Raw genomic sequence first — 26,569 nt, forward strand, 5'->3', positions numbered from 1 at the left:
CTCCTGCCTGAAACACATGTCACCTAATTTGCAACCTGTCAACTGTGATTTGCAGCTTTGTTCTCATGAAAACAAACATGATGTTTGTCGACACATGGGAGAACCCCCCAGAACTTAAGTCAGTCTTTCGAGAAATGTGACAGCACGTACATTAACAGAGCAAACAAAATTTTTTTTTCATTCTGCTTCCAACCCGTTAGGTTTCATACTTGCTTATCACAACATAAACCTCACCTTGGTGGCGTCCTGCTCAAAGAGGTGTAGCTGCAGCGCCTGGTCCAGGTGCAGCTTCTTGTCACTCCAGCTCTGCAGGAGGTGGGTGCGAGCCGCCTGCAGTCGGTCCAGCAGGGACGAAACCTTTGGAGCCACGCTCTGGAAGTCCGCCCCACCTGAGAGCCAGCTGCCATGGCTGCCGCCACCCCCACCACCTTCATTAGAGGTGTCACCGTGTGAAGGGCCAAGGCGCATACGTTGGAGTAAACACCGGCCTTCTCGGTCAAGTGCATCAACTGGTGCTGTGGCAATAGTATTACGGAGACGACCATGTTCCTCAAGAAGTCTAGAGAGAGAAACATGGAGGGAGACTTGGCTTTAATGACCTTTGAAAGAGCTAATTTGCCAAGAAGGTTTGCAGTTTTAAAGGAAGTGTTCCAGATCCACACCAAAATCTAACGGGTGCTTTCTTTGCCTGTGCGCCAACTCGGAAGATTCATGAAATCTCACTGGAATTGTGTGTAATTTTGTAGGTAAGCGGTTAAGATTATATGGTAAACACGAGAGAAAAAAAAACACTCACTTGCGGGCCTCATCAACATCCTGCGGCTCTGGTATGCGGTTCAGTCCGGCCTCTAGCTGTTCCAGCTGGGCCAGCAGCTGTGTGGCGGCCCCTGAGAACTCCTCCAGGCCCAGGCGTAGCTCAGTCCACTCTACATGGTCATACTCCAATGAGCCGCCGAGGTCAGAGGTCAACTGGGAGGGGTCGACAAGCCGGGACAGACCCTCCACGGACACCAGGCTTGTCTGGAGACAGAAACAGGTTACTGCATACTGCAGGGGAATGTCAAGAACTGAGTAGTTGTACTATAGACAGGAGAACGGTGGCTAAGCTGTCATCCCTGATGGACAACATCTCCCACCCCATGCAGGAGACTCTGACAGCACTGAGCAGCTCCTTCAGTGGCTGCGGCACCCACGGTGTGGGACGGAGAGATTTCGCAGGTCTTTCCTCCCCACTGCTGTTAGACTCCACAACAAAGACTCCAACTGATCAAACACACACATCCACACGTGTGCAATGACACTAAGTGCAATACTCTTTTTCTGACAAAGTTGTATTTTTACTCAGTTGTATAAAGCATTTGTATTCTACTTTTATGCTATTGTATATTTTATTCTATTTATTCAACGGTATATAGTATTTTATTTTATTCTATTCTGTACAGTTGTGTACAGTATTTTATTCTTATTATTTTCAAATTTTTGCTATATAACTTTTGCACTGTCCACTTCCTGCTGTGACAAAAAAAATTTCCCACGTGTGGGACTGATAAAGGTAATCTTATCTTATCTTATCTTATAGTACACACAGGTTGTAAGTAGTAGCAGTAACTTCTGTAACATGAGCACTTCATTTAGGTGTAGTGTTAGTATGTGATAAAGGGGTAATTTTAGAAGAACATCTAACATTAGTGGTTTTTCACTTGGGCACAGTAGTCAGTGGAGCAGTACTCTTCTTAGCTGTAGTAATACTTCATTTAAAAGTCAGTACACTCAGTTTAACAGTACTGCCTGTAGAAGCGCTTCAGGTGGCATCAGCAGGAGAACTGGCACTTAAGGTAATGACAGCTGATCTTCACTGTGCAGTAACGCACCTCGAAGCTGAGCTTGGCACTGCCCAGGTTGGTCTTGTGTTTCTGCCAGAAGGTGTCAGGTTTGATGAGCAGCGCTGTGTGGATGTTGGAGGAAAATGACTCCTGCAGCGTTCGCAGTACTGGCTTCACACTGTCCCACTTACTGCCGCGCATGTCCACCACCACGGTGAAGCCACGAGCACGCACATCCTCACTGACAGAAAGACACACAGATGCAAAAGCTGGTAATACGATCCAGGTACTATTTTTTCTACAAAGATTTGACCCATGTTAGTTAGTAGTAGTAGCTCCTCCAAGTCTTGGCTGGTTAAGACATTTCTTTAAAGATAGCTTAACTCAAAGATGCTAAATACTATTTGAGGATATGACTTGATAACTGGAATTTCCTGAACAGGAATTTACACTGTTATTTTTTGGCATTTTACTGGATTTTTTCCTGATAGTGCATTAAAATAAAAAAAAATACAAAATACAAAAGGTTTTACACAGTGCTTCAACAAACAATCAAAAAACAAAATACTCAAACAAAAAGAAAAGGAGAATAAACAAACGCCAGTGACGACTGAGGGAACATATGTAATAAACAGCACATCTGAAAGATGACAACCAGACAAGGGACATAAAAGACAATATCATTTTCAATGACAAAAACCAACTCTATAAAAGTTTTAAGCAAATTAAAGTCGTTGACTGTTTCTGTGAGGCCATTCTAGGTGGAGGGGTCCTGCAAAAGCACAATTTTAAAAGGACCCACCCGAGGCTATCAGGCCACAAGCTGGCTCATTTAGTCTCAGCGTTTCTGCTATAAGGCTCGGGGCTAGACATGCTTTAAAAGTGATGAGGAAAATCTTGAAATCAAATCTATAACATGTGGGAAGACAAAAGAGAGAAGCCAGGATCCGGGAGACGTGATGCCATCTGCTAATACATGCCAAGCTGCTGCATTTCAAACTAGAGAGGACAGAACTGCCACGGTCAAGCCTGTAACACTATAAAGGCTTGGATGTGTTTTTCCAGGTGTGGATTTAAAAGCCTTAGTTTAATTTTGAAAACAGGTCTTAATTCGACAACCGTGGGTCGGGTCAAACCGAGCTCGTAAATTTCTGGTATTTGTAAACATGGTTTCAAAGAAACTTTCATTTGAGCACTACAGTTTGTAGGATTAAACAATAAGACTGAACTATCTGATTTTCAATTATTCAGCTAAAGAAAACTTTGTATCATCCAACAGTTTTAAACTACAGCTAGGCTTTTGCACAGTTCCCCTGTGTGTTGTCTACATAGCAATGAAATTTAGCTGAATAGAAGCTTATAAATACAAAATAAAATAGCACCTAAAATGGAACCTTGTGTTACTCCACAGTAATTGTAACCTGTAGATGACCTTTAGTTGACTATGTTGACATAAAAGGGTTTTTCTATAAGACTGAAAGCAGCCAACACTTGCTTAAGCCCCTAAGAGCCTTTTGGCCTTCAAAACAGTGAAGGCAGTGAGTCATTACAGAAATCAATGTTTTTATGATCTATAATGGTAAAATTAACAATCCCAATTCACAAAACTGTGTCTATTCATAACATTTTGACAAAGTATATATACTACGTACCCCAGGCTAACTAATATCTAGGTAAGCTCTGCAAAACAGCTCTACCTGGGTATCGTGGACAGGTAAGTGACCAGCCGACTGAGGTCCTCCTGTTTTATTCGATCATGATTGGTCCTCGCAGGGAAGGTCAGGATTGGTCCACCTCGTTTGTCCCGTCCACCTGGAAAACACATAGAGCAGTTACTCAAACTGAGTTACATGAAGACCAAGCTGGGATAAAACCTGCAGCAGTATTAGTGTTTTTCTATTTTCTTTGCTTGTTTGTTTTTACCCGATACGAAGGCCACTTTCTCTCTGAGCACCGTCAGGACATCGACTGCCCGGACACACTCGGCTTTACCAGAACCTGAAAGACAGATAGAGGAAATCTTGAGCTGCTGGCTTTTGTCTAGTCCAGCTAGAGATCTACCACCATAGGAACCCCAAATCAAAGGTGAAACACAAACACTCTTCAAGCCCCCTTTATCAACGGCCTACTTTTTTTCTGATTGGCCAACATGTCTATTGTTGAAATATTTCTAATCACATTATTTTCAGCAGCTTTCTTCACTTCACCACCAACTTTCTATCAGTGGGGCATTGTGAAACTGGCATGAATACTGTGTCACCCACACTACCGACCACACTGGGATGCCGTCATGTAAAAATATTACTAAGAGTGGTCAAAAACTCCACACTGACTTATCGTTCCAGCTCAAGATATTTGAGTGGGACCAGTGTGGTGAAAAACACCTACAGGCTGAAAGTTAGGAAATAAAGGACAAGGAAACATCAAACTACTTCCTCTCATCTACCAAAATCAGGCTTCAGCACGAGGAGCTGACAGACATTTCAATTAAAAAGCTCCTGCAGCTCAGGGAGCATGTCTTTGTGTACTTGTATGCCTATATTTGTGAGGACTGTGCTGAATTTAAGACCCTGTGAGGACATTATCTCTAAAAAAACCCCCACAAAGGTCTGTTTTCAGGGGTTGAGATGTGCTTTTAACATTTGATCAGGTTTAGGTTTGTCATGGTGTAGGAGCCTGAAAACACATTTTGTCATTGGCGGTCCCCACAAAGCTAGGAGTACAAACATAAGTGTGTGTTGCAGACGGCCTCCCATGTGCGTCAGATCATCCTCCACAGCGGGGAGAAAGCTAATCCAACACACACACACACACACACACACACACACACACACACACACACACACACACAATGAAGGCATTAAATGTCTCACATTAGCAGCTCAACGAGCAGCAATAACCCTCAGAGAGAAAACCTAAAAACAGGAAGGAGAAGAGAAACACTTCTGCAACTTAAGCTCCCTGCTTGCAGCACCCTATTTCTCCTTCTCCATCCGTGTCTGTCAGACTGACCCAGACTGACTTATTAACTAATCAGCTTCAGACCCCTGATAATCCATCAAGGGTTTTAGTCAGGCCACACCCATGTGTGATAATAACCCAAATAACCTACACATAAATTCACTGTGATAAGAATATTTACTTCAAACAGAAAGTAGAAAAGCCCCAAAAGACTATGGGAATGACTGAAGACTAAATGTGATTTAAACCATAGGCTGTTACAAAAATAAACCATCCAAATTATGGAGTTCATTTTCAATATTTTCTGCAAAAAAATCAACCAACAACAATAACAGAAGTCAAACTGTGTTCTACCTTCAGATGACTAATGAGCTGCACTGTTTTGCATCCGGTCCCCATGTGGAAAAATACCCTGATTTGGTCAATGAATCTGTAAGCAGGCCTCTTCATTTTAGCTTTCACCAACAGCTATTTTTTACCAAAGGAAGGACAAACATCAACAGCACTGTACCTCCTTTCTCTTCCTTTATGGTTAGAACTCCCTAATCTTCACCTAACGGTGCGGGGTACCTGTAGTATATCTGCTGATTTCCATGTTTGCATCCATGAGCCCTACATGGCCTGTGTAGGTTTTTGGTCATCCAGGTCATGGAAGTCTTATGCTCTTGAGTTGACAGCAACTAGACATATTTTTTGATTCTTGATTCTCATTCAGAGGGCTTCTTCAGTTCGAAAGGCTCACGGCGAGTCCTAGGTATTTAAGCTCTAGTGGGATTAGAAAAGTCCCTAATTACCTATATACTTTGCTTCACAACTTTGCTCATATATTTATTAAACAACTAAGCTAAAGACAGGGTGGGTGAACGGTTATTAGGACCACCTCCAGGGTCACAACTCCACTACTGTTCTACTGGTTTTTTTTTCTTTTCAATTCTTTTTTTTTTTTTATTACTTTGTACTTGAATGTGTGGTGAGGCATAGGGCTGCTTTACTGGGTCCAGCGCTGATTTAATTTTTGTGATGTTAATTAACTGCTTATCAGTTAATTATACCTGGGATTCCTCACCAGCTGTTAGAGCTGAAAAAAACAAAAACAAAACACTTGGATGAGAAATGAAATATTTTGATGAATCTAAAAACAAGTTACAGTTTCCTTCAGTTCAAGTACTTAAAGTCTTGCTTTATCATTAAACAATCCCTTTAAGACTCTTTTTATATGTGAATAACCATGAAGAAAAACATCTTGGAAAATATAAAATTTCCCAGTGCTTAGACCCTGCAGGAGTAATTTGTAGACTTGCAGTGAATTACTGAAGACTTTACTAACTGTCTTTTGGAAATGGGAAGATGCATGTTTAATGACAATTGGGTTTAGAATAACTGTTTCTCTTGGTGATTAAACTCAGCCTTGCTGCTTTCAGATGACTGCTGAGCTACACTGTTTTAATCCTTTTCCCATGTGGCAAAATACCCAGACTTCTTCTGTTCCATAAGTCGAGTCTTATAATAGAAAGTCAAAAGAACTTGATTGTTTTCTCCATATTTGAAAGAATGCTAGGTTCTGCTTGGGTCTGAGTAACTGTAAATTTTATAATTAGATGCTGAGTGGGAGGGTCCATGTGGACGCCCACATGCCTGCCAGTTTTTGTGACTGTACAAACTCATCTGCAGAGACTTTGAATTACTATGCACCGACTATGCTTGTGCCCCAGGCAGCAGACTTCAAGTGGACTTCAAAAGAAATATAACAGGAGTGACTACTCAACTGTGGCATCTCCAGCTGTCCGTGTTCTCGACAGAGTATAATAAGGGCTAGCTTCTCACCTTCAGTCAGGAGCCCTTGGTGCCACATTGTACCTCTGCAGTGTAACTGTTCAACGTGCAAGGTTACCAAAGCAAACTAGAATAGTTAACACAAACCATCATCTTTACTTACATCTCTACAAGAAAATGGTCTGCACTTCATGATCCGGCAAAAACGAAGAACCTAAACAAGCAACATGCTAAAACAAAGCTGCCTGGTGTCCAGGCTAACAATCAGTCTTTCAAGTAGGTGTTTGCTCTCATCTGAGAGTTTGAATGGATTGGACCGGACATCAAAGGCTATAATGCGCTATGAAGACAACTTTCCACTGTTCTTTGGTCAAAGTAGCTAAAGGTCATTTGCTCAAGAAAGAAACTTGAGATTGAGATCAGGGGTATAGTTGCAGCTCAGTAAAAGCAAGCGGTGGTGAGCCATCTTCACTGAATCAATCAATAGTATTAATATTTTAAGGAAACCCCACCTATTGAATAATAAAATAAGATATAAAAGTCCATTTAAACATTAATTGACTATATCCACTGTATCCTACAGAGGGCAGTGGTGGGCTTGAGACTGTCTCAGCTGATGTTGGGCACAAAAGACTTCAGCCTTCAATAGATCTGCAGCAATTACGCTTGGTTAATGATTACTGGAACCAGCTAATGGACAGAAAATCAATCAGCATCTAGTTTAACATTCTGATAAGTAGTTTTTCAAAGATTTCATAGTTTGTGCTTCCCATACAGGAGAACTGGCCACTGTTCCTCAGCTGACATGATAGCAAATTACTTTTGAGTGTTAAACTCAGAAAGCAGATATTTGTTGATGTGATTTTGAGCTCTGTGAGAATCTCTGTATGGTTAATCAATCAGTCGATTAGTAAATTAATCTGCGCTGAAAATCATGGTTAGTTGCAGTGGTGGGCTTCAAGCTGTGGATCAAATACATTTGGGAATCAGTGTCCAATGTTTAAATTAAAATGCAAAATCATTCAATTTGAATTTAGTTGCATCCCATTAAAAAAACCTAAACTCCAGTTCCTGCTCTGATTTCTTTAGCCTGAGATGAGCTTCCCAATGTGCTGCAACTGATGGGTTTTTTTCTGTGATAAATCATCAATAAGAACACTGAGAGCAGGCAGTTCTTTATCGCTACCGAGTTAAACTCCACACTCCTGCTCTTCACTTGCTGCTGTTTGTCGTGAATTAGCCGAATTTGAAAAAAAAGATGATGAATGTGTTGGAGTGGGTGGACCTGTTGTTAATATATGGCAGCTCTGAGAGCAGAAGCTAACAGCCTGCAGACGCTAATGAGTCGCTGGTGGGTGTTTGAGGTCTGTTCGAGTGTAAATACAACTGAACCTGGCACGTTCCGCCACATCTGATTGATCCTCGATCGGTTGTCAATCAAGGTGACACCATCGAGATTTGGAGGAGGGATTTCCACTCTGATAAAGCTGTCTGACACCAATAAAACACTCACTCTCTGAGTCAGTCACAAGCTGAAAATAGCGGCTGTGCAGAGCACATGAAAAGCCTTCAGAGGAACTTGCTGTCAGTCTGTCAGGACTCATCACACTGATTACACAACAAAAACTAATGAATATATTTCCCCGCAGTGTCCTCTGAATCTCTAAAATGTCAGCCTCGTGGATTTGAAGACATCGCAGTCCGAGGCCAAAAATACAACATTACTTTCTTTTTCTGAGTGACCTTGGTGCCATTTCTCTGCTTGTAAAAACAGCCTCGAGACATCCAGTTTTTATGTTGCCCAAAATGAACTACACTGACATATAGCCTGATCTGAGAAAGAGCTACAAACAGTGTTACTCACAGCCGTTCCATCGTGAATGCAGCTTCATTCACAGAAAAATCACACAAACTGCTTTACAGTTTAACCATCAGCTGCTCCACAATAAAAGTCTGCCAAATACTTCACAATAAAAGTCTGTCAGCTTCTTCACAATAAAAGTCTGTAAGATGCTTTACAAAAAAATCTGTCAGCTGTTTCACAATCAAAATTAATCAAGTACTTTAAAGTAAGTCTTTCCGCTGCTTCACAATAAAAATCTGTCAAATACTTCACAATAAAAGTCTCCCAGCTGTTTCACAATCCAAATCTGTCAAAGACTTTACAATAAAGGTCTGTCAGCTGCTTCACAATAAAAGTCTGTAAGATGCTTTACAATAAAAATGTGTCAAATACTTCACAATAAAAGTCTGTCAGCTGCTTCCCAATGAAATGCCATCAATACTTCACATTAAAAGTCTGTATACTGCTTCATGCTCCTATGTGAAATAATGAAATTCTTTTAGCCTCAGTGTTTCTACTTTCCATTAGTTGCATTGTGTAACTTGCTGTTACTGACAGTGCTGTCAGTGGTTTTGCTAAAATATCTTCTTCCATAATGTTCACAGCAGCTGATTACTGTACATTTAAACCTACACTTGTTCTACTCAAACACCATTTAGCTGATTTCTTGTTACTGTAAGATATTTGACTTCTGCAAGTTATTATTATTCCTACTTTGTCTTACAGCTATAACCTTCCTGGAACACGACACAGCCCCACGTTGGTTGCTTGCCAGTTAAAATGTGATAATGTGTGACTGAACACAGCGTAAAAGCATAAAATCAACTGATAGAGAGCCCTGAGATCATTAAAGATCATCTGGATTGTTTGTATGTAACTGAAAGCAGAGATGCTGTAATTCATAATGACGCTGATGAGATGCAGTTTTCCTTCATGGTCAATTGCCTGATAACAGTCTAGCAGAAAAGATAAGTACATCACATCCATTTAGCAGCGCTTTTGTCCAAAACATGAAGAGGCTGCTGGGACTGAGCAACCAACCCTGTGAACGATGGCCAACCTGCTCTAAACCACTGAGCTACAGCTGTGGCAAATATTTAAATTACCACAGGGAGCTTGCCAAACAGACACCACAGGTCCCTTTGGGGACCCGTGGGGCTGTGTCCCACTTTTCCCTGCTGGTAATCCAGCTTTTCCTATATCCATATGTTAGGTTTGTAGTCATTTTAACCCATGGCTGGGTTATTTTATTTTTTTATTTATCCAACACTTTATTTTTAGGTTTTTAATATGCAACGGAAGAAATCAGAAGAAATTTCTAATTCTGCTTTCTGTCAGAAATGTTTCCCATAACCCTCAAAATTCAGGTCAGTTTGCCTGCTGAGCACATGTCCTGAACCATATCTGACTGGTGCTGCTCTTTACATCTTCACATAGATTTTCTTGCTACTATCAGCAAAACATTAGCAAGGTTGTCGAGCTATATCCTTGTAAAGCCTCCTCAGTGTTCCTTATATTCTGTACATCCCAGCATATTTAATTGGAACAACAAAGCCTTTAATGCCTTTTGACATTTGTGTGGTTCTAAAAACACAGTCTGGTTTGTCTCATGGATGGTCTGCTTGGTTAATGCATGCCTCTGTGCAACAGCCACTTTTTGCAGTTCTGTTTTATTTTCTTCTGGTTTCTAGTTTTATTGGTTGTGTTTATTATCATTAGCTGCCATTAGAAATTATTATATGTTTTATTCCTTTGAGGCACTGATTTCAGGAATTCTACTTCTTCCTAGATTCCTTGCTGGCCTAATTTTGCTCTTTTGAAGAGATTTCGTGAAGAAACAAGTTTCACTCTTGTAGCTGAACAATATTTGGCTCTTACTATGCTATGTTTGATTCACCAAAATGAATCCCAACCACTACTGAAGGGCAGCAGTGAAATTTGTGAAGCTAATAAGGCTGTTTGGTCCACTAGCCTTAGGCTTTATTATGCTTATTCATAGTCATATCATACCACAGTTTGTGAACTGTAGACTAAGGTCGCATTTCACTATATTAAATAATCTTCGGATTGGTTTTTCAACTATCTCTTCAATCTTTCGGTAAGTAAACGTTTAGAAAATATTTTTTTCAAGTTCACTGTGATGTCCTGTTTTCTCAGACCAACAGTCTGAGATTCAATAAAGGAAAGCTGCAAGTATATCCGAGAAGCTTTTATTAATTTTTTTTTTTTAAGTGTCATTATGCAGCTCCTAATTACCTCTGCCAAGGTCATGAAAATAGTTGTATGTTCAAATATGAGAAGCTGATTAACTGATCATCAAAAAAAGCTTCTGATTACTTTCATTATTCAGTACACATTCTGAAATTACCTCCGCCAAGGTTAAGTCCTCTGAAGAATTAAACAAAATCTACGGCGCCAGCTCACAGAAATGTTTGTGGAGACGTAAAGCGTGCTAAATTTTGGCGTATAAGCCTCAGTCAGACAGCCATGTGTAGCCTTTATCCACTAGTACCTACTCAGAAAAATAGAGACCAGTCGATAAACACAGAGTTTATTCCATCACTGGTGGGCAAGTGGTTGTTGGTTTACGGTACCTCTCAAAAGGTATACGGTGCTACACTAAAAACACTGATTGTGATTGATTTGGTCGCTAATAGATTGAGATGGTGGCCTACAATTTGCATGGAAAACACTGACTTGTCTGCAAAAACTCACCATTTACTCTCTGAGTGCTTTTAAAACTGTACAAAGTGAAGTACAAATCGTATCTTCAAAGTAAAAGTCTTACTGTCGCAACCAACATGTTTCAAAAAGGTGAACATTCTCAATCACAGTCAAACATTTCACAGCTTCAGTGCTTCTTGGCAAGTAGTTGGCAAGTGTTTGCAAACAAGATGGTGTTCAATGACAAACAATGGGCAACTGCAGTAATCTTAGAGCACCTAAAACAATCACAAAAAGGTTTTTGATGCACCACCATATACCGCTTTGCAACCAACCAATTGCCAGCAACCACCAACTAGTTCTCTAATGACCAGTGTTTATTGGGTCTTTAGCCGATCTCTAGGATTAAAGCTGGAGGTGTGTTTAGACAAGTAACTTCTGAATCATCTATCCATTTTCGTCATGGGGTATGCTGAATTCCTTAGATCAAGGTGAGTTCAAAGAAAAAGTTCAAACTTTTCCTGAGGCCACAATTTTTTTTTCCAGCTGGCACTAAATTTGGCACAGATGATCTTCAGACCAATCCTGACAGAAGTTATCAGATGGATTTGGGATATCAAAAGCACCAGTCAATCACAGACAATCAAAGGGTCATATCACAGCAAGACATTACACTATCGTAACCAGCTTTAACTGGTGGACCATTTTTAGGAAGCGCAACCAATTCACCAATTATACCCCCCAAAACCCTAAAAGATGACACTAGAGAACTTAATGTCTGGTTTCACTATAAATGAATCTGTTAACTCTGGTTTTATTTCATTATTTAGCCCATAAAGCAACAAGAAACCAAACCAGTTGCAGAGAAAAGCAGTAAATCTTTCAAAATGACAATAAGTCTTCCGGGCTTCATTTGCCTTAATATCACTTTTTCATTATATTAAGAAAAATTAAGACTAATATGTGCTGTATTAAACCCATCCACCTACTATACATAGTTCAGATGGACACCGTGCTGTAGTGCAGATTTGTGGTACTTGTACTTCAAGTATTTCCTTTTCATGTTAACTCGTCCCTCTACTGCAGCTTTATTTAGATCAAGCACATTTTCATCCTCTGTAGTACGAGGATTCGCTGCTTCTCCTTTTTCCCTTTTTGCTTTTTCTCAGCCACTTCACACAGCCGAAGAGGAAATCATCAGCGGATTGATCAGCGGGGAAAATAATTAGCTGCAGTCCTGATCATTAAAATAAATAAGAAACAATCACACGTTCATCTCAGAAAAGCTTCAGGAAAGACAGAAAATCCATTACATTTGCTAAGTGATGGATCATTTTTTGTGTCATTTTTAATTAAACATTTTCAGGCAGCAGCTTCTTAAATGTGGATGTTGAACATTCTCCAATTTCTGTGATATTATGTCAAATTTGGGTTTTTTTGTTTTTAACAGCTTATCCAGCTTAAGGAGATGGAAGTTGGAGGGGTGAAAGGTGACCCAACAGTCATAATAACTGTTATGACTGCTGGGTGATAACAGCCTCTGTTTTACTGTATGTCCAGATATATACACTAAAATAGTTGATTATTCCCAGATTCCCAGATGGGCTGGTAGTAGTTACCACTGGTTGGAGCCTCTCAAATATGTCCTTCGATGTTTTCTGTCTGCAGGTTTATATAAAAATTTACAGCCTGATTGCACAGCAGCCAAAAGCACAAACATGGTCCAGATGTCCTGTTCGGGGACTCCATTTAGCTGCTTTGCTGAGCTGGGCTGCCTGGGTCGCCATCTACCTGTCAGTCAAAGAGGCCACACCCCTCACAATGCAAACTTTAAGCCTCTACAGCAGCTGCAACCATGTGTATTTCTGTTGTACAGGTAGATATTTTAACATGGGAGTCTATGAGGACTGACTCACTGCTGGAGCCTGCCTCCAGTGGACATTTGGGGAACTGCAGTTTTTGGTGCTCTATCTGCATTTGCCTGGAAAGACGATTGTTTGACGATTGTTTGAGCAAACTTTGTAAAAAAAAAAAAAAAGAAAGAAAGAAAGAAAAAAAGAGACAGAGAGAGATCAAAACGAGCTGGAGGAGCAGCTTGCCTCCAACATATAGACCTCAGTGTGTTCGTGGGGTCGGTTGGGGGGGCTGGAGGTTTCGGGGGCTCCTGCACAGCTCCTGCTGCCTCCACCTCTAGATACAGTGTTTCAGTGTTAGAATATAAAATACACACACACTACATTACATCACACACATGTTCAATAAGCAAGGAGGCCTTCCCATAATCCTCCTTGGTGGGACCCCCTACACACACACATCTGAGCGACAGGACAGAGAGATGCTGACACACACACACATTCATGGTATGTAGCATATAGGGCACACACACACTGAGTCAATGGGCGGATGTGGAGGCATCATGGCGACAGCAGCTCTCTCTCTCACACACACTCACTCACACACACACACACACACCCTACCTGCCGTCGCCAGGCCGTCCGGGCCCGCTTCTCCTCCTCCATCCACCGGATTCATCCTCCCTCCTCCTCCTCGCGCTGCTCCGCCGCCCTCCTCCTCCTCGCGCTCTCTCCTCCGTTATGTACCGTCGCTCGCTCCGCTCCTCGCGCCTCCTCCCTGCCTACCCGTCCATCCCTGCTGCTTTACATCAGATCGGGTCGGTGCAGGCTCGGTCGGATGTGTTCCCCTCCTCCCGGTACCGATCACTACTGCATCCTCCCCGGCTCAGCCTCGACTGTCCTCCTCCTCCTCTTCCTCCTCCTCTTGCTGCTGCTGCTGTTCTTACGTTACCGTGATCCCGCGCGGCATCGCATCACATCACGTCACCGTTACTGCCTCCGTTACCGTTACTGCCCCCGGTATCCCCCCCCTCAGTCTCTCTCTCTCTCTCCTCCTGTCGGTCCAGGCGGACGGACGTTCTGTGTCGGTGTGTGTCTCAGCACGCAGGCGCACCGGAGAGATGGAGGGGGGCGCTATGCACGAGGGCTGCAGCATCTGCTGCACCGCTCCCCACCCCCTGCTCACCCCCCGTTACTATAACGTTAAGGCTGCCGTCGGTACTACGAGCGCGGCTCCCGTTAACGTGACGGAGGCTGACGCCATCGGCTTACTCAGCCTCCACTTTATTATATTATATTAAATTATATTAATTATAATATATTTATTATATTATCCTCTTATTTAACATATTTATTTTAAACTCTATTATATTTAGAGTATTTCATATCATTTTTAACATTATTTTAAATATATAATAATTTTAGCACACATTTTTATTTTTTAATTATATTAATTTTTTTATTTTCACTTTATAATATGTCGTATTAGATTAATTGTTTTTTCTTGTTTATATTTTCTAGATACTTTTTATTATTGCAGATTATTTTAGATTTAGGTTAAAATTTTTATATCATAATTAAAAAATATATATTGTTTTGTGTGTATTACTTTTTAAATTACGTTATGTTTACATTAAATTAATCGTATAACTTTTATCGCATTTTTTAATTATATTAGAATTTAATTTTAAAACATATATTATATGCTAATATCAATTTATTATTGTAGGCATATTTAATATTTTCTAGATTTTTCTAGATTATGTATTATTCTCATATTATAGACGTTTTCCATCATATACTTTCTTATATATTATTTTATATTATATTAACATATATTTTTTATCCATCCATATTCTTATTTATAAATTCAGGGTCCAGGGGAGACTGAAGCCGTTCCCAGCAGCCATAGAACTGGTATATACCCTGGAGAGAACCCACAGTGGGACAACACTCCACACAGACAAAACACAGTCGGTCCTGGACTCAAACCCAAAACTTTCTTGATGTGGGCCAACAATGCTAAACACTGTACTGCTCTGCTGTTTTCATTCTTTAGATTATATTCTTGTCATACTGAATGCTGTTAGCAATGAAATCCCTTTATTAATGTGCAAATAATACATCGTTAAATCATAAATGAATTAACATAAGCAATTATAATAATGATAATAACACACTTGTGAGATGTTCTCCAACAAATCAGAAAGTTAAAGATTTATTTCACATGACTCAGAAAACGCAAAGAAGTCACACACAGCTGCAAACGTCTGAAGGGAAAAGATAGCAAACCTCCTCAGAAATGAAGAGAAAATAAAGTGCGAAGAAATGTACAATAATATGTTTGAAGTGAAGCTGAGCAGCAGAGGAACCTACACAGCTGAATGAATAAAGCTGCAGCGCCACCTGCAGGAGAGAGAAGCAAACAGCAGACTGACCTCAAACTGCGGGATTAAAACCAAACAGGATAAAAGAGCTGTGATTAACAGCAACAGGGTTTCACCTTTAAATCAGTTTAGTTTCACATTTTTAATCTCCTTTTACTCGGAAAATAAATTGTTATTCTATTCATTAAGCTGCACAAGTACTTTCTTATTTTAATATCTGACCATCTTTGTGAAATTTTTAGAATATATTTCATGCACTTCTAATATTTTTCTACTCATTTAATAAATTTTTGTATTTTTAACTGTGCTTTATTTTTTCCACAATATTATAATTATATATCTTATATTATAATATAATTTTTTTTTATTTTTCACATATATTAAAATACTAATAATTATATATCTTGAAAGTATAGCAGAAGTTTTTGATGATTACTTGATTTTTACAACACATAAATTGTGTTAAAATATTTCACTAATTTCACCAAATGCCACTTGCAATATTTAAAATTATTTTTAAGACATGAAAAAAAAATATTTTCACTTTAATTTTCTATTTATATTTTTGTTATTTTAACATGTTTAAACGTTTAAATAAAGATTTTCATTAAAGTTGTTTTTTTCCTGAATGAAACTTTACTGCAGAGGGGTGTGTGCCGTCGCTGCGTCATGACGTCATGTTACCGTAGTAACAGAGGAGTCGTTTGCTTACTCTGTGCTAACAGCTAACAGAACTAGCTCGTTAGATAATAGTCGCCGTTTCTTGAGTTTTTAAGTGAAGGTTTGTAACTCAGCGAGTGACCATAAGTGCTATGTAGACGGCTAATGTAACCGCTTGAGTCACTCAGTGGTATCAAACTGTTAGCTGAGACGACAAACACGAGTCAGGTGAGGCTCTGCAGACACACCGGAAACACTTCTGTCTGTATTAGCTTTAGCGGGGCTTTACTTTGTGTACCTGTACTTTAAAGCCACTTTACCTGAGAGCGTGTTGCACCATCACACAGAATTTCAGATGGAAATGAGAGCACTTTTTTATAGTGCACTGATTTCCTGCATTATGAATTTTCTCTCTACAGAGACCGAAGAGGGTCATTTCGAGACGTTCTAAGACTATAATATTTATACCCTTTATATGAACTCCTAAATAGATTTTTTTCACACTTTGGGACTTTTTTAACTCTTAAAAGTTTAACCCAAGTGCTTCTGTCAACATTTTTAATATTATTTTGTAATTTGTGGAACTTTTAAAAGGTTTAACGGTTTGGAAATATTTAAACACATTAGGAATAGTTGAACTAATATATTAAAAAACTATTTTTGGTGTCTAAGATTTAGGTATGTTAATTCTTGTAATTAGAAGTTTTAATTCTATTTTACAGTTTTTTCTGATTGCTTAAGCACATTTTTTGTAACTATTGGCTAATTTTGCAAAACTCTTCACACAAATAAGAAAACCTGTCACCCAATAATCAAAATATTGTAGTTCTCTTGCAAAAGCAAACACAGCTAGATTAACTCTTCACACCTTCGTAAAAATGGTGTTTCCGTATCAAACAGTACACACAAGCCATCATCTACTAAGCACACAATGCGCCAACTGCACACTGATGGTATGAATACAAAACACATCTGGCTTTTGCTTTCTCTGTGCACAAGGTAGGCTATGTCAGTTTGAGCTCATACTTCTGTCATAGATCCATAAGCATAGAGGGATCCAAACTTCAAGTTCTGGTGTTTATTCAAACACATCAAAACAAACACAAGTGTTTATTTCCAAGTCTAGGATTATTTGCAATCGCCATAATGACTATATGGGTTACTTGGTCTGCAGTGAACATGCTTCTTCTGCCCCCAGCATCTGGTCATCTAGCAATTCTGTAAAGTAACAATTTCAGTATTTTTACATCAATGGTATCGGTGTGTTTCTCATTGGCATATGGCAGTGCTACAAATCTTTGTGACTGTACTAACCGATTCTCATTTCAAGATGTCCTTATGGTACTTGCTACAGTGTAGCGGCTCGAGTTAGGCTGGACCCGTTGGCCAGCTACCCTCAGGGTCATTCCACGGTTGATTACATGGTCCACTATCGTAGCTCTGATGTCATCAGCAATTCTATTTCTTACTCTTCCTACCCTTCCTCTCCCCCCTTCTCATCTTCCTCTCCCCCCTCCTCGTCTTCCTCTTGCTCCTCCTTGTCCTTGTCGTCCTCTTCATCCTACTTCTTCACCTCCACATCCTCTTCCTCGGCCTCCTCTACTTCTCACTCTTTTTGCTCCCTCCATTGTACTCCGCACACACAGCTTACCTGTATTATAGTGCTTAGGCTGATTGCAAAGTGAACTAATTATCTAAAAAAGTTTTCACATGTGAAAGTGTGCCAGACAGTTGGCAAATTAGTGTTAATGATAGCCATACATGTGTATACTTTTGCTAGGAGTGTGTTGGAAATTTGGTAATTGAGTGTTGTGCAGTGAATTGTGCCTACAGTTTTGCAAAGTGTGTGTTACAAAATTGCAAACTGAGTGCAAAGCAGTTTTTGTGCTTTTAGTTTTGCAAACTCAGTGAGTGGTTTTGCTATAAGTCTGGATAGTTTTAGAGATTGTGCTACAGGAATCACAGTTAGGGTTTAAGCATTCAGAAAAAACTGTAATCACTTTAATCAATTTAGCTGCTAGAGCGCCCCCTCCCCCCAAAAAAGTGACAAATTCAATGTGCTGTATATATAAATGAAATATAAGTTAATAAAAATGCTAACAAATTTAAATGAACAGAAATGATTGTAATCTTTTAAACGGTTATAGTTTATTTTACCATTTCTATCTGCAATAAAAGGTAAAGAACTCCCTTTTATTTTTAGCTTAATTTAACATCTAATGTTTTGAAAAATTTAATACAGACTTAATGTTTCAAATAAAATTACTGTATTTTTTAAAATATAATTGAAATGCTATCAAATTGCTATTTTAATGTTTTTATTATTTATCATTCTTTTTAAAAACAAAATTATGGTATTTATGTTTTGTATCAGATATTTTGGAAATTATTGTTTTGTGTTTACAGGAAGTTGGAGGTGATGGAGGTGAAGAAGAAGCCCGAGGAAGAGGAGAATGAGCTGGTGTTGGAGCTGAAGGGGCAGCTGGAGAATGAACACCTGACCCCGGTGGAAAAACTCAGACTGCTGAATGATAGCTTAAACAGTGAGAGGCTCACTTCCTGTCAGTTCCTCTGTCAAACAAAATTTCAGAATAAGAGCATGTACAACTCTTTTTATCTTACATTTCCTGTGTTAGATGCTCTGAACTCGGCAGCTGTCCACGTGAACAGTGGCGAGCTGACTCGGCTGAAGTCTCAGCTGTATCTGAGCGGCGTGCTGATCCACTGCGTCCGTGTTCTGTCTCTGCATCCCAGCAGCCTGTGGGGCGACCTGAGTGCCGCTGCTACACTGGCCCACCTCACCAGGTAACCTGAGATCACAGCTTCACTTTAAACTGAGGATTTATTTGAAGGAGGATGGCGATCCCACACCTGTCTGTCTGTCTGCAGCTCCTGCTGTGTGGGGGTGGAGCCTGGCCCACACTCTGAGACCTTTCATCGGCTCTTCCTGCCGTCAGTCGTGGATGCTCTGCTGTCATTGGCTGCTCAGCTGGTGAACCGAACGGAGGTGAGAAGCTTGATTTGGTGGATGTTTGAGCTGAGCTGCAGTCAGATTGAGGATGTAAATCTTTCTGTGTGTGTGTGTGTCAGAATGTGTCTCTCCTCAGGAAGGTGATGGACTCTGTCGGCTGGCTGCTCGCCGCTCACACTCACCTCACAGAGAAAGGTCAGTTGACTACTAAACCTGCAGCTTTCAGTACTAAAAAGACCCACGGGAACTGTGTTTAACCTTACTGTGTTTGTGTGTGTGTGTCTAGTCCTCAGCTCCATCCACTATGAGCAGATCCAGGTGTGTGATGATGTCACTGTGTCTCTGCTCTGTGTCCAGATGTGGATTCAAACCTGCACGGCCAACAGGTAACACACCACCTCCTGTCTGTGACTGTGTCGATAAAGTTTATTCAGACGGACCCCGTCTGTCACATCACTGACCTGTAAGAAAGAAGCATCTGAAAACTTTAGATTAAAATGTTGTCACTACTGAGCTTGTCTGTGAAGGTTCTCAGTCATCCAGGTCATCGTAGTCAAAGGAGCTTGCAAAGAAAAGCATCTGGACTTCTTTAAGTTACTTGAAGACGTTTCACCTCTCATTTGAGAAGCTTCTTCAGTTCTAAGGTCAAATGGTGGGGAGTCCCAGATTTAAACCTAGTGGGAGTATCCCCCCACAGAGGGACAAAAGGACCCCCTGATGATCCTCTAATCGCCTGAGCCAAGGTGTGAAACTGGGTGTGGGTCCGAATCAGCCAGAGTTTCGGGTGAGTTCATTGTGAAACCTGGCCCCACCTTATCATGCGAATTCCTGAGGTCAGATGGCCCAGGATGTGAGTGGGCGTTAAGGCGTCTGGGAAGGGATCTCAAAACTGGATAATAGATGGCAGAGAGTTGGTGTCGTAAACCACCGCCTCTGTTCAAAGATGGTCGCTCACAGTGGACATAGATGGCTTCTTTCACTCCTCTTTCAAACCATCTGTCCTCTCTGTCCAAAATGTGAACATTGGCATCCTCGAAAGACTGTCCTTTATCCTTAAGATGCAGATGGACTGCTGAGTCTTGTCCTGTGGAGGTGGCTCTTCTGTGTTGTGCCATACGCTTGTGAAGTGGCTGTTTGGTCTCTCTAATGTAGAGGTCTGGGCATTCCTCGCTGCACTGTACAGCATACGCCACATTGTTAAGTCTGTGTTTTGGCGTTTTGTCTTTCGGGTGAACCAGTTTTTGTCTGAGTGTGTTGCTGGGTCTGAAATACACTGGGATGTTGTGCTTGGAGAAAACTCTCCTGAGTTTTTCTGATACACCGGCTACATAGGGGATGACAATGTTTTTGCGTCTGTCTTTCTTATCCTCCCTCGCTGGTGTCTGATCTTCTTTTCTGTGCCCTTTTGCTGACTTTAAGAACGCCCATTTAGGATAGCCGCACGTTTTGAGTGCTTCCTTTATGTGTGTGTCATGGGCCGTGGTGCGCGGGCACGAAAGGATCCAGGCGCAGACTCCGAGCTAACAGAAAGACACTTTATTGAAACAACGAAAGGCGACCCGGGGAAATTAGAGAGCAAAACAGAAACTAAAAACCCGGGGAAACAATGACACGAGGAAGCCGGGATCGGGACGGCGGGGGGCTGCAATAGAAAGGGGAGATGATTACTAGGGAGCCAGGAAGCGGGGAAAACATATCAGGACTGAGTTAGAGTAGGGGCTTACGATAGAACGGGACCGTGGGAGCTCGGGAGGGAAGTGTGGCAGTCCGTGGGGGCAGGAAGTCTGTGGGAATGGCGAGTGGGCCAGGTGAGCACCGCGAGATCCAGTTGAGCCGGAGGACAGGCAGGTAGCAGACGCCGAGTAGAAACCTGGACAGAAGTAGGCAGGTTAAACAAAGTTCCAAGCAGAAGAGAATGCACACTTTTCGTGGAAGTCTGGTTACCACTGTGGGGATGACTAACGGACTGGCGTGGAGCATCCGTCAGTGCCGGATTAAGTGGATCTCCGTGTAATCACCGTGATGGAGAGCAGGTGTGCTGGTGATGGCCCAGCCCGGGGGTGTGGCTACCCGAGCATCACGCATTCCACAGACACAGGACCACGGACCATGACAGTGTGTGTTCCTTCTTTTTTCCTTCAGGCTTGGAGGGAACATGTTTTGCCCGGTGGTGTAGGGTCCTAATTACTCCAAGTTTGTGTTCCAGAGGGTGATGGGAGTCAAAGAGGAGGTACTGGTCCATGTGTGTGGGCTTCCGGTAAACTTCGATGTTGAGGTTGCCATTCTCTTCAATGTGCACAATGTGCCTTTCCTGTGTTCCAGGAAAGGCAAACAGTTGTCCTTTGACCTTAGAACTGAAGAAGCTTCTCGGATGAGAGGTGAAACGTCTTCAAGTAACTTAAACAAGTCCAGACGCTTTTCTTTGCAAGCTCCTTTGACCACTACTGAGCTTGTTCTTCTCCCTGCAGCGACTTCCTGTCTGGGTTGAGTGACGATTCCATACTTCTGCTGCTCAACGAGGCCATTGGCCAATTAGCTCTCAGTTCTGACTCTACGGTGGGAGGGGCCTCCCTCAGATTGATCCTTCTTATGGCCAGTCAGCTGGGCCGCTGCCTCCGGCCCCTCCTCCTCAGCTTCAGAGGTCAGTAGTCTCTTGAGGGCTGTGTGCCAATCCAGGGGCAGCATCCTGAATGCATCGGAGGACCCAGCCCACGTAGACCACGAAGGCCAGGTCCAAAGACCGAGAAGGCCGGAAGTGCAAGGCTGTTGCGTCACCGCTGTCTCAGCGGACTTTAATAAACTCAGCTGTCTGCTTTTGGCTATCTAAAATATAACAGGACATTGGAGTAAATTCTAGACCATCTCACACTTCTGTTTAATCAGTTTTCTGTTTAACGTTTATTCAGCTGTGTGAAAACTATAACTTTAATCTCAGCCAAACCGATTTATTAAACAATAACATATTACTTCTATATCATGTTTAACCTGAGTAGCGAAAGACTGCGCAGGGTCAGAAAACGATGTGATGGGAGTCCAGTATTCTGGCCGGCTCTAGTGAGCCTTGACCACCTGGTCAGCTATCAAGCTGGTGGGTAACAGAGGTCTCCAAAAATGTCACAGCAATTTTGCAAATATGTGATGTCTCGATAAACCAAGCAGATATTTGAACTTTACACAGCTACATTTTTGCCTGAAAAAATGTTAAAAGTTTATTTTGTGACCCAGAAAGAGTAATATTTCAAACTCTTTAGCCTCGCTCCTCTGCCATTGCGGTGTTTGAAAAGTATTTCTATATTATTATAAAAATATTATAAATAATAATTTAATTAATAAAGGTTAATAAGAGCAATATTACAACTAAGTAGCTCCCACCATTGTTGGAAACTGGAATTGGTTGGGCTGCGCTATGAATTCTGGGCCACGAAGGATACACCCGACCCATCCTTCAAATTCGGGGAAATGAAGGATGCATTTGTTGGCTGCATTTGGAGCAGCCTTCGAACTGGGACAGCATTCGTCGCCTGGCTGTGATGTAATCGGCCTCCCAATGCAGCCTCCGAAGGATGCAGCTGAATTGGGACATAGCACATGTGTAAGTGTGTCACAGCAGCCGAAAGGTCAGAGGTCACTGTGTGTTTGTGCGTCTGCAGGTCTGGACAGCCTGCTGCACAAAGACTGGAGGGGGCGGGGCTTCGACCGGGGCATTGATCAGCTGATCGCTCTTATCCAATCAGAGAAGGATGTCGTTAGTCAAACACAGGTGGGTTCGCTTTGTTAATTATTAAAGTCATAAAAATATTTTTGTTCTGACATTGTTTTTAAAGGAAAAAAATAATTCTCTGCTAAATTTTAAGTGTATTCAAAATATTTTATTGGTTTATTTAATATTTTTATTTATTTCTTAAACAAAAATATATTTTTAAATGTTTTTTTATTATTTACATTTTTTCTAACATTATATGTAAAAATATTGTCAAAAATAAAACCGATTTTTAAAAATATATATTTTTAGTATTCTTTCATTTTAAATGTTTTTATGTTAACAAAAAAATGTAGTATTTAATTGTTTTTCAAATACAAATTTAAACAAGTTTTCAATTAAATAAAATATATTAATTTTATTATTAGTTATTTAATTAAAACTATATTTTTATATTTAAGTGCCTTATTTGGGATATTAAAATAATTATTTTTAATTTCATTAACAAAATATACTTTGGTAGCTTAAATTTTTCTCTCTCATTATTTTAAAACATTTGACACTGTAAAGCTGAATATGGATTACATTGTTTACCTATTTTATTGAAATAATTATTTTATTTCCTAATCCTTCAATTTGTCTCCTGGATGTAGGGCAGATTATTTCCTGCCATATAAATAAATTTAAAATAGCATGAGAGAGAATACTTGGCTTGACCTCTGACCCCTGCTGTCTATGTGCAGGGGAGTAGTGAGCATGTGCGGGCGGCATGTGTGATCCAAGCAGCCTGGAGGTCGTATAAGACCAGACGCAGAGTGAAGAGTCTCAACAGAGCCGTCAGTGTCCTGCAGAGGAAGTACAGGTGACTACTTCCTGTTGTTTAGCCAACATGAGAGCACAGAAGCCCCGCCTACCTTAAACCAATTATCAAACTGGAGGTTTCAAACTGTAAGACTTCATGGCAAACTAATCTAGAATTTAATTTATCAGACAGAACTGATGGGGCCCAGTATAAGATGAATATATAATAAATAGGGATTATTTTAAACTGTTAATCATGCAAAGCTACATTAAAAGAGTCAGAGGATTAAAAAACAAAAGAGCTGGAAACAAGCAGGAGCTTGGATCAAAGCAACCTCACAGATGCCTATAGTTCAACCTGTGTGTGTTTGTGTGTCAGGGCTCGGAGAAGGGAGCAGCAGCAGCAGAAGGAGGCGCAGCTGTGGGAGGAGGAGCTCAAGTATCAGGTGAACCTTTCTGATTCATATGACAAAACTGTTAATTCTTCTATTCTTCTAAATCCCCCTTAGCTATTCCCAGAGTTACATTTTTAATTTGAAGGCTGTGTGTGTTATATTTACTAAAGCTTGTTCGCCGTGCTGTTTTCAGGTGTGTGTGAGACGTCAGCAGGCAAGGAGGAGGTTCCACCAGAAACAGAGACAGCTGCTGCAGCTGCTTCCAGCAGGTGAGAGACACAAAGCACCTGAAACCACGAGGCAATGTAGAAATCACTAAACCTTAAAATCCCTCCTGTTCAGACTCAGAGCGCCATCTCTCTGGGTTTGTCTTTAGTTTCTGTTAAACTCATGAAGTCTGCGTTTTAGAAAGAAAGAATTCCTGAGAGCAGATTTTAAAATCTTATAAAGGAGACGCCTGTACCTCACAGGGTTTATAATCTCCAACTTTCCTGCACAGCCCAATATTTCTGTCATGAAGTTTAGTGTTCGTTTTTCAGCTAAACCGCTACGATGATTCATCTAAATGAAATGAATCATCAATGCCCTGCGACAGACTGGGGACCAGTCCAGGATGTACCCTGCCTTTTGCATTAAGGCAGCTGGGATAGGCTCCAGCCCCCCCCCCCCCCCCCCCCCCCCCCCCCCCCCCCCCAGCGCAAACCTGAAAAAGATAAGCGGATGGATGGATGGAAATCATAATGAAAGAGAGTCTGGGGACATTTTTGTGTTCTCATGTGGAAGATTTGTTTCAAAACAATGAATTTTTTTTTTCTAATTTTGTTCAGTGAAGGCTGAACAGAAGTTTGATTTAGGGTTCTGCTTTTAACTGGTGGGATCGTGGTTGGTTTCAAACACCTGACTCTGTGTTTGTTTGTTCAGACCAGGTGCAGTCATACCTGCAGGAGTGCGAGAATCGAGCCGCTGTGGTGATCCAGAGCTTCTGGCGAGGCTTCAGAGAGAGACGACACTACAGCAGCACGCAGCGGCACATGCTCAGACGAGAGCGAGCTGTCAGGATGCTGCAGAGAGGGGTACACACACACACACACACATCTGTTAAGTTGTATTCTCTGGAGCTGGTTACTCTTTACTCCGTCTTATCTTACGTTTCTTTCAGGTGCGTCGCTTTCTACACAAACGACGAGCAGCAAAAGTCCCGCCCCTCCCTCCTTTCTGGATTGGTCAGAAAGGTTTGACAGACAGCCGGAGGGCGGAGCTAAAGCAGCAGGTGGATGAGTACATCGCTACACATCAGGTACGAGATTGATTTCAAAAAGTCCTCAACTGTTACCCATGATGTTTTGCACGCTACTGATTTGTGTGTGTGTGTTTGTGTCTGTGCGTGCGCCCTCAGTCGTTCCGTGTCTCTCCTGAGGAGTGTTCCTGCCTCCATGAGGAGGTGCAGCTGCTGCTGCTGTCAGTGCTGCAGACAGGAGCTCAGCAGAGGATGGAGGAGCAGCGGGTAGAGGCACTGCTGGCTCACGTGCACACACAGCTGGAGCTGCTCCGAGGTCCCTCACACACTCACACACAGCTTCACACATCTGGAGTTAAACTGAGATCAGTCGGATCAGTTAATAACAGTTGATCAATTAGTAACCAGTAAACATGTTGGCTCTACAGATGCTCCGCCCCTCTCTGTTGTCACAGAGACAGATGCTGACACCTTCCTGAGCCCGTCGGGTCCCGTCGCTGCTCGTGCCCGTGACGCCCACAACGCCATGCTCCAGGCGAGCCGGCTACCCTGGTGGAGGATGCTGGGAGACACGGACGCAGGTCCTGTGGATCCATTGGGCTCCACCCACCTGCCTGAGCTGGAGGAAGAGCTGGGAGGACTGTACATAGGAGGGACAGTGGCGGACAAGAAACAGACTCAGGTGGACGAAGTCAAACTGTAACGTGATCTCTCAGGTGAAATATGGACTCGCGCATCTGCTGACGAGGAAATGTTCTTATAAACATAGACTGTAAATAAAGGTTGGACATTACCCATTGTAAGTGTCTGTGTTTGGATGAGAGAATGGAATGCTAAGCTATTAACTCAGCCTACACTGTATAGGAGCATCACACAGACCTGATGCCTGCTAATTAGTGGTCAGTAACATCCAAATGAAATCCTAGAATTCCACTCTCCAAAACTGGAATATTTGGTATTGTTGTTAACCACTAAGCAGCCATGTTAGTCTATCAGAAATGCTTCAAAACGGCTCCGACAGCACAAATATGTTTGAAGGTCCGGTACAGGGTTTCCAGTTAGCTAAGGTGAAACCTAGCAAACAGCTAGAAGCTGCCTATCAGTCAAACAGCCCACACCCCTAATTCAATTAAATTCTGTTTTATTTATATTGCGCCAAATCACAGCAACAGCTGCCACAAGGAGCTTTATATTGTAAGGTAAAGACAGTAATCCTACTCTTATCTCCAAATATACTACTGCTGGGCGATTTTAACATCCACATGGACAACACATCAAATTCAGTCACAAGAGATTTTATATCCTGTCTGGACAATTTTGGCTTACACCAATATATGGACGTTCCCACACACTCCAAAGGACACATTTTGGATCTTGTTTGCTGTATTGGTGTCACCCCTAAGAATTGTGCTGTATTGGACATGCCTTTTTCAGACCATAAATTAGTTTTATTCAATGCTAGTCACCCACTATACAAAAATTAACAAAACCGCTCAATTAC

General features: G+C 41.5%; 2 protein-coding genes across 7 annotated transcripts in view; one reads left to right on the plus strand and one right to left on the minus strand.

Annotated features, from left to right (window-relative positions):
• The window catches only part of LOC309700839 (kalirin-like), a 56,492-nt gene extending 42,414 nt beyond the window's left edge, over nt 1-14,078 (minus strand). For all 6 annotated transcript variants that reach the window (XM_082524666.1, XM_082524664.1, XM_082524663.1 and 3 more), the window contains exons 1-6: nt 13,542-14,078; nt 3,747-3,821; nt 3,521-3,635; nt 1,872-2,064; nt 797-1,020; nt 235-559 (exon numbers count right to left, since the gene is read on the minus strand). In XM_082524666.1, coding sequence (XP_082380792.1) covers nt 235-559; nt 797-1,020; nt 1,872-2,064; nt 3,521-3,635; nt 3,747-3,821; nt 13,542-13,596 — 987 coding nt within the window. In that variant the 5' untranslated portion in view covers nt 13,597-14,078. The remainder of the gene's footprint in view (nt 1-234; nt 560-796; nt 1,021-1,871; nt 2,065-3,520; nt 3,636-3,746; nt 3,822-13,541) is intronic.
• A 1,851-nt stretch (nt 14,079-15,929) lies between these two features.
• On the plus strand, nt 15,930-25,861 carry iqcb1 (IQ motif containing B1). The gene is made up of 15 exons (XM_082524755.1): nt 15,930-16,192; nt 18,371-18,507; nt 18,601-18,769; nt 18,854-18,971; nt 19,055-19,130; nt 19,222-19,321; nt 21,404-21,576; nt 22,586-22,695; nt 23,379-23,497; nt 23,816-23,882; nt 24,025-24,100; nt 24,753-24,904; nt 24,991-25,128; nt 25,228-25,384; nt 25,497-25,861. The coding sequence occupies exons 2-15, from the start codon at nt 18,384-18,386 to the stop codon at nt 25,769-25,771; spliced, it is 1,854 nt and encodes a 617-aa protein (XP_082380881.1). The 5' UTR covers nt 15,930-16,192; nt 18,371-18,383; the 3' UTR covers nt 25,772-25,861.
• The last annotated feature ends 708 nt before the right edge of the window (nt 25,862-26,569 follow it).

The sequence above is a fragment of the Aulonocara stuartgranti genome (assembly GCF_965226115.1).
Source record: "Aulonocara stuartgranti genome assembly, chromosome: 23".
Lineage (NCBI taxonomy): Eukaryota > Metazoa > Chordata > Actinopteri > Cichliformes > Cichlidae > Aulonocara > Aulonocara stuartgranti.

Bases quoted from the DNA above. Each gene is read 5' to 3' on its own strand.
- iqcb1 (XM_082524755.1), top strand. From the start codon at position 18,384: ATGGAGGTGAAGAAGAAGCCCGAGGAAGAGGAGAATGAGCTGGTGTTG. The intron at 23,883-24,024 runs GTGAACCTTTCT...TGCTGTTTTCAG, and splicing joins AGGAGGAGCTCAAGTATCAG to GTGTGTGTGAGACGTCAGCA. The intron at 24,101-24,752 runs GTGAGAGACACA...TTGTTTGTTCAG, and splicing joins GCTGCAGCTGCTTCCAGCAG to ACCAGGTGCAGTCATACCTG.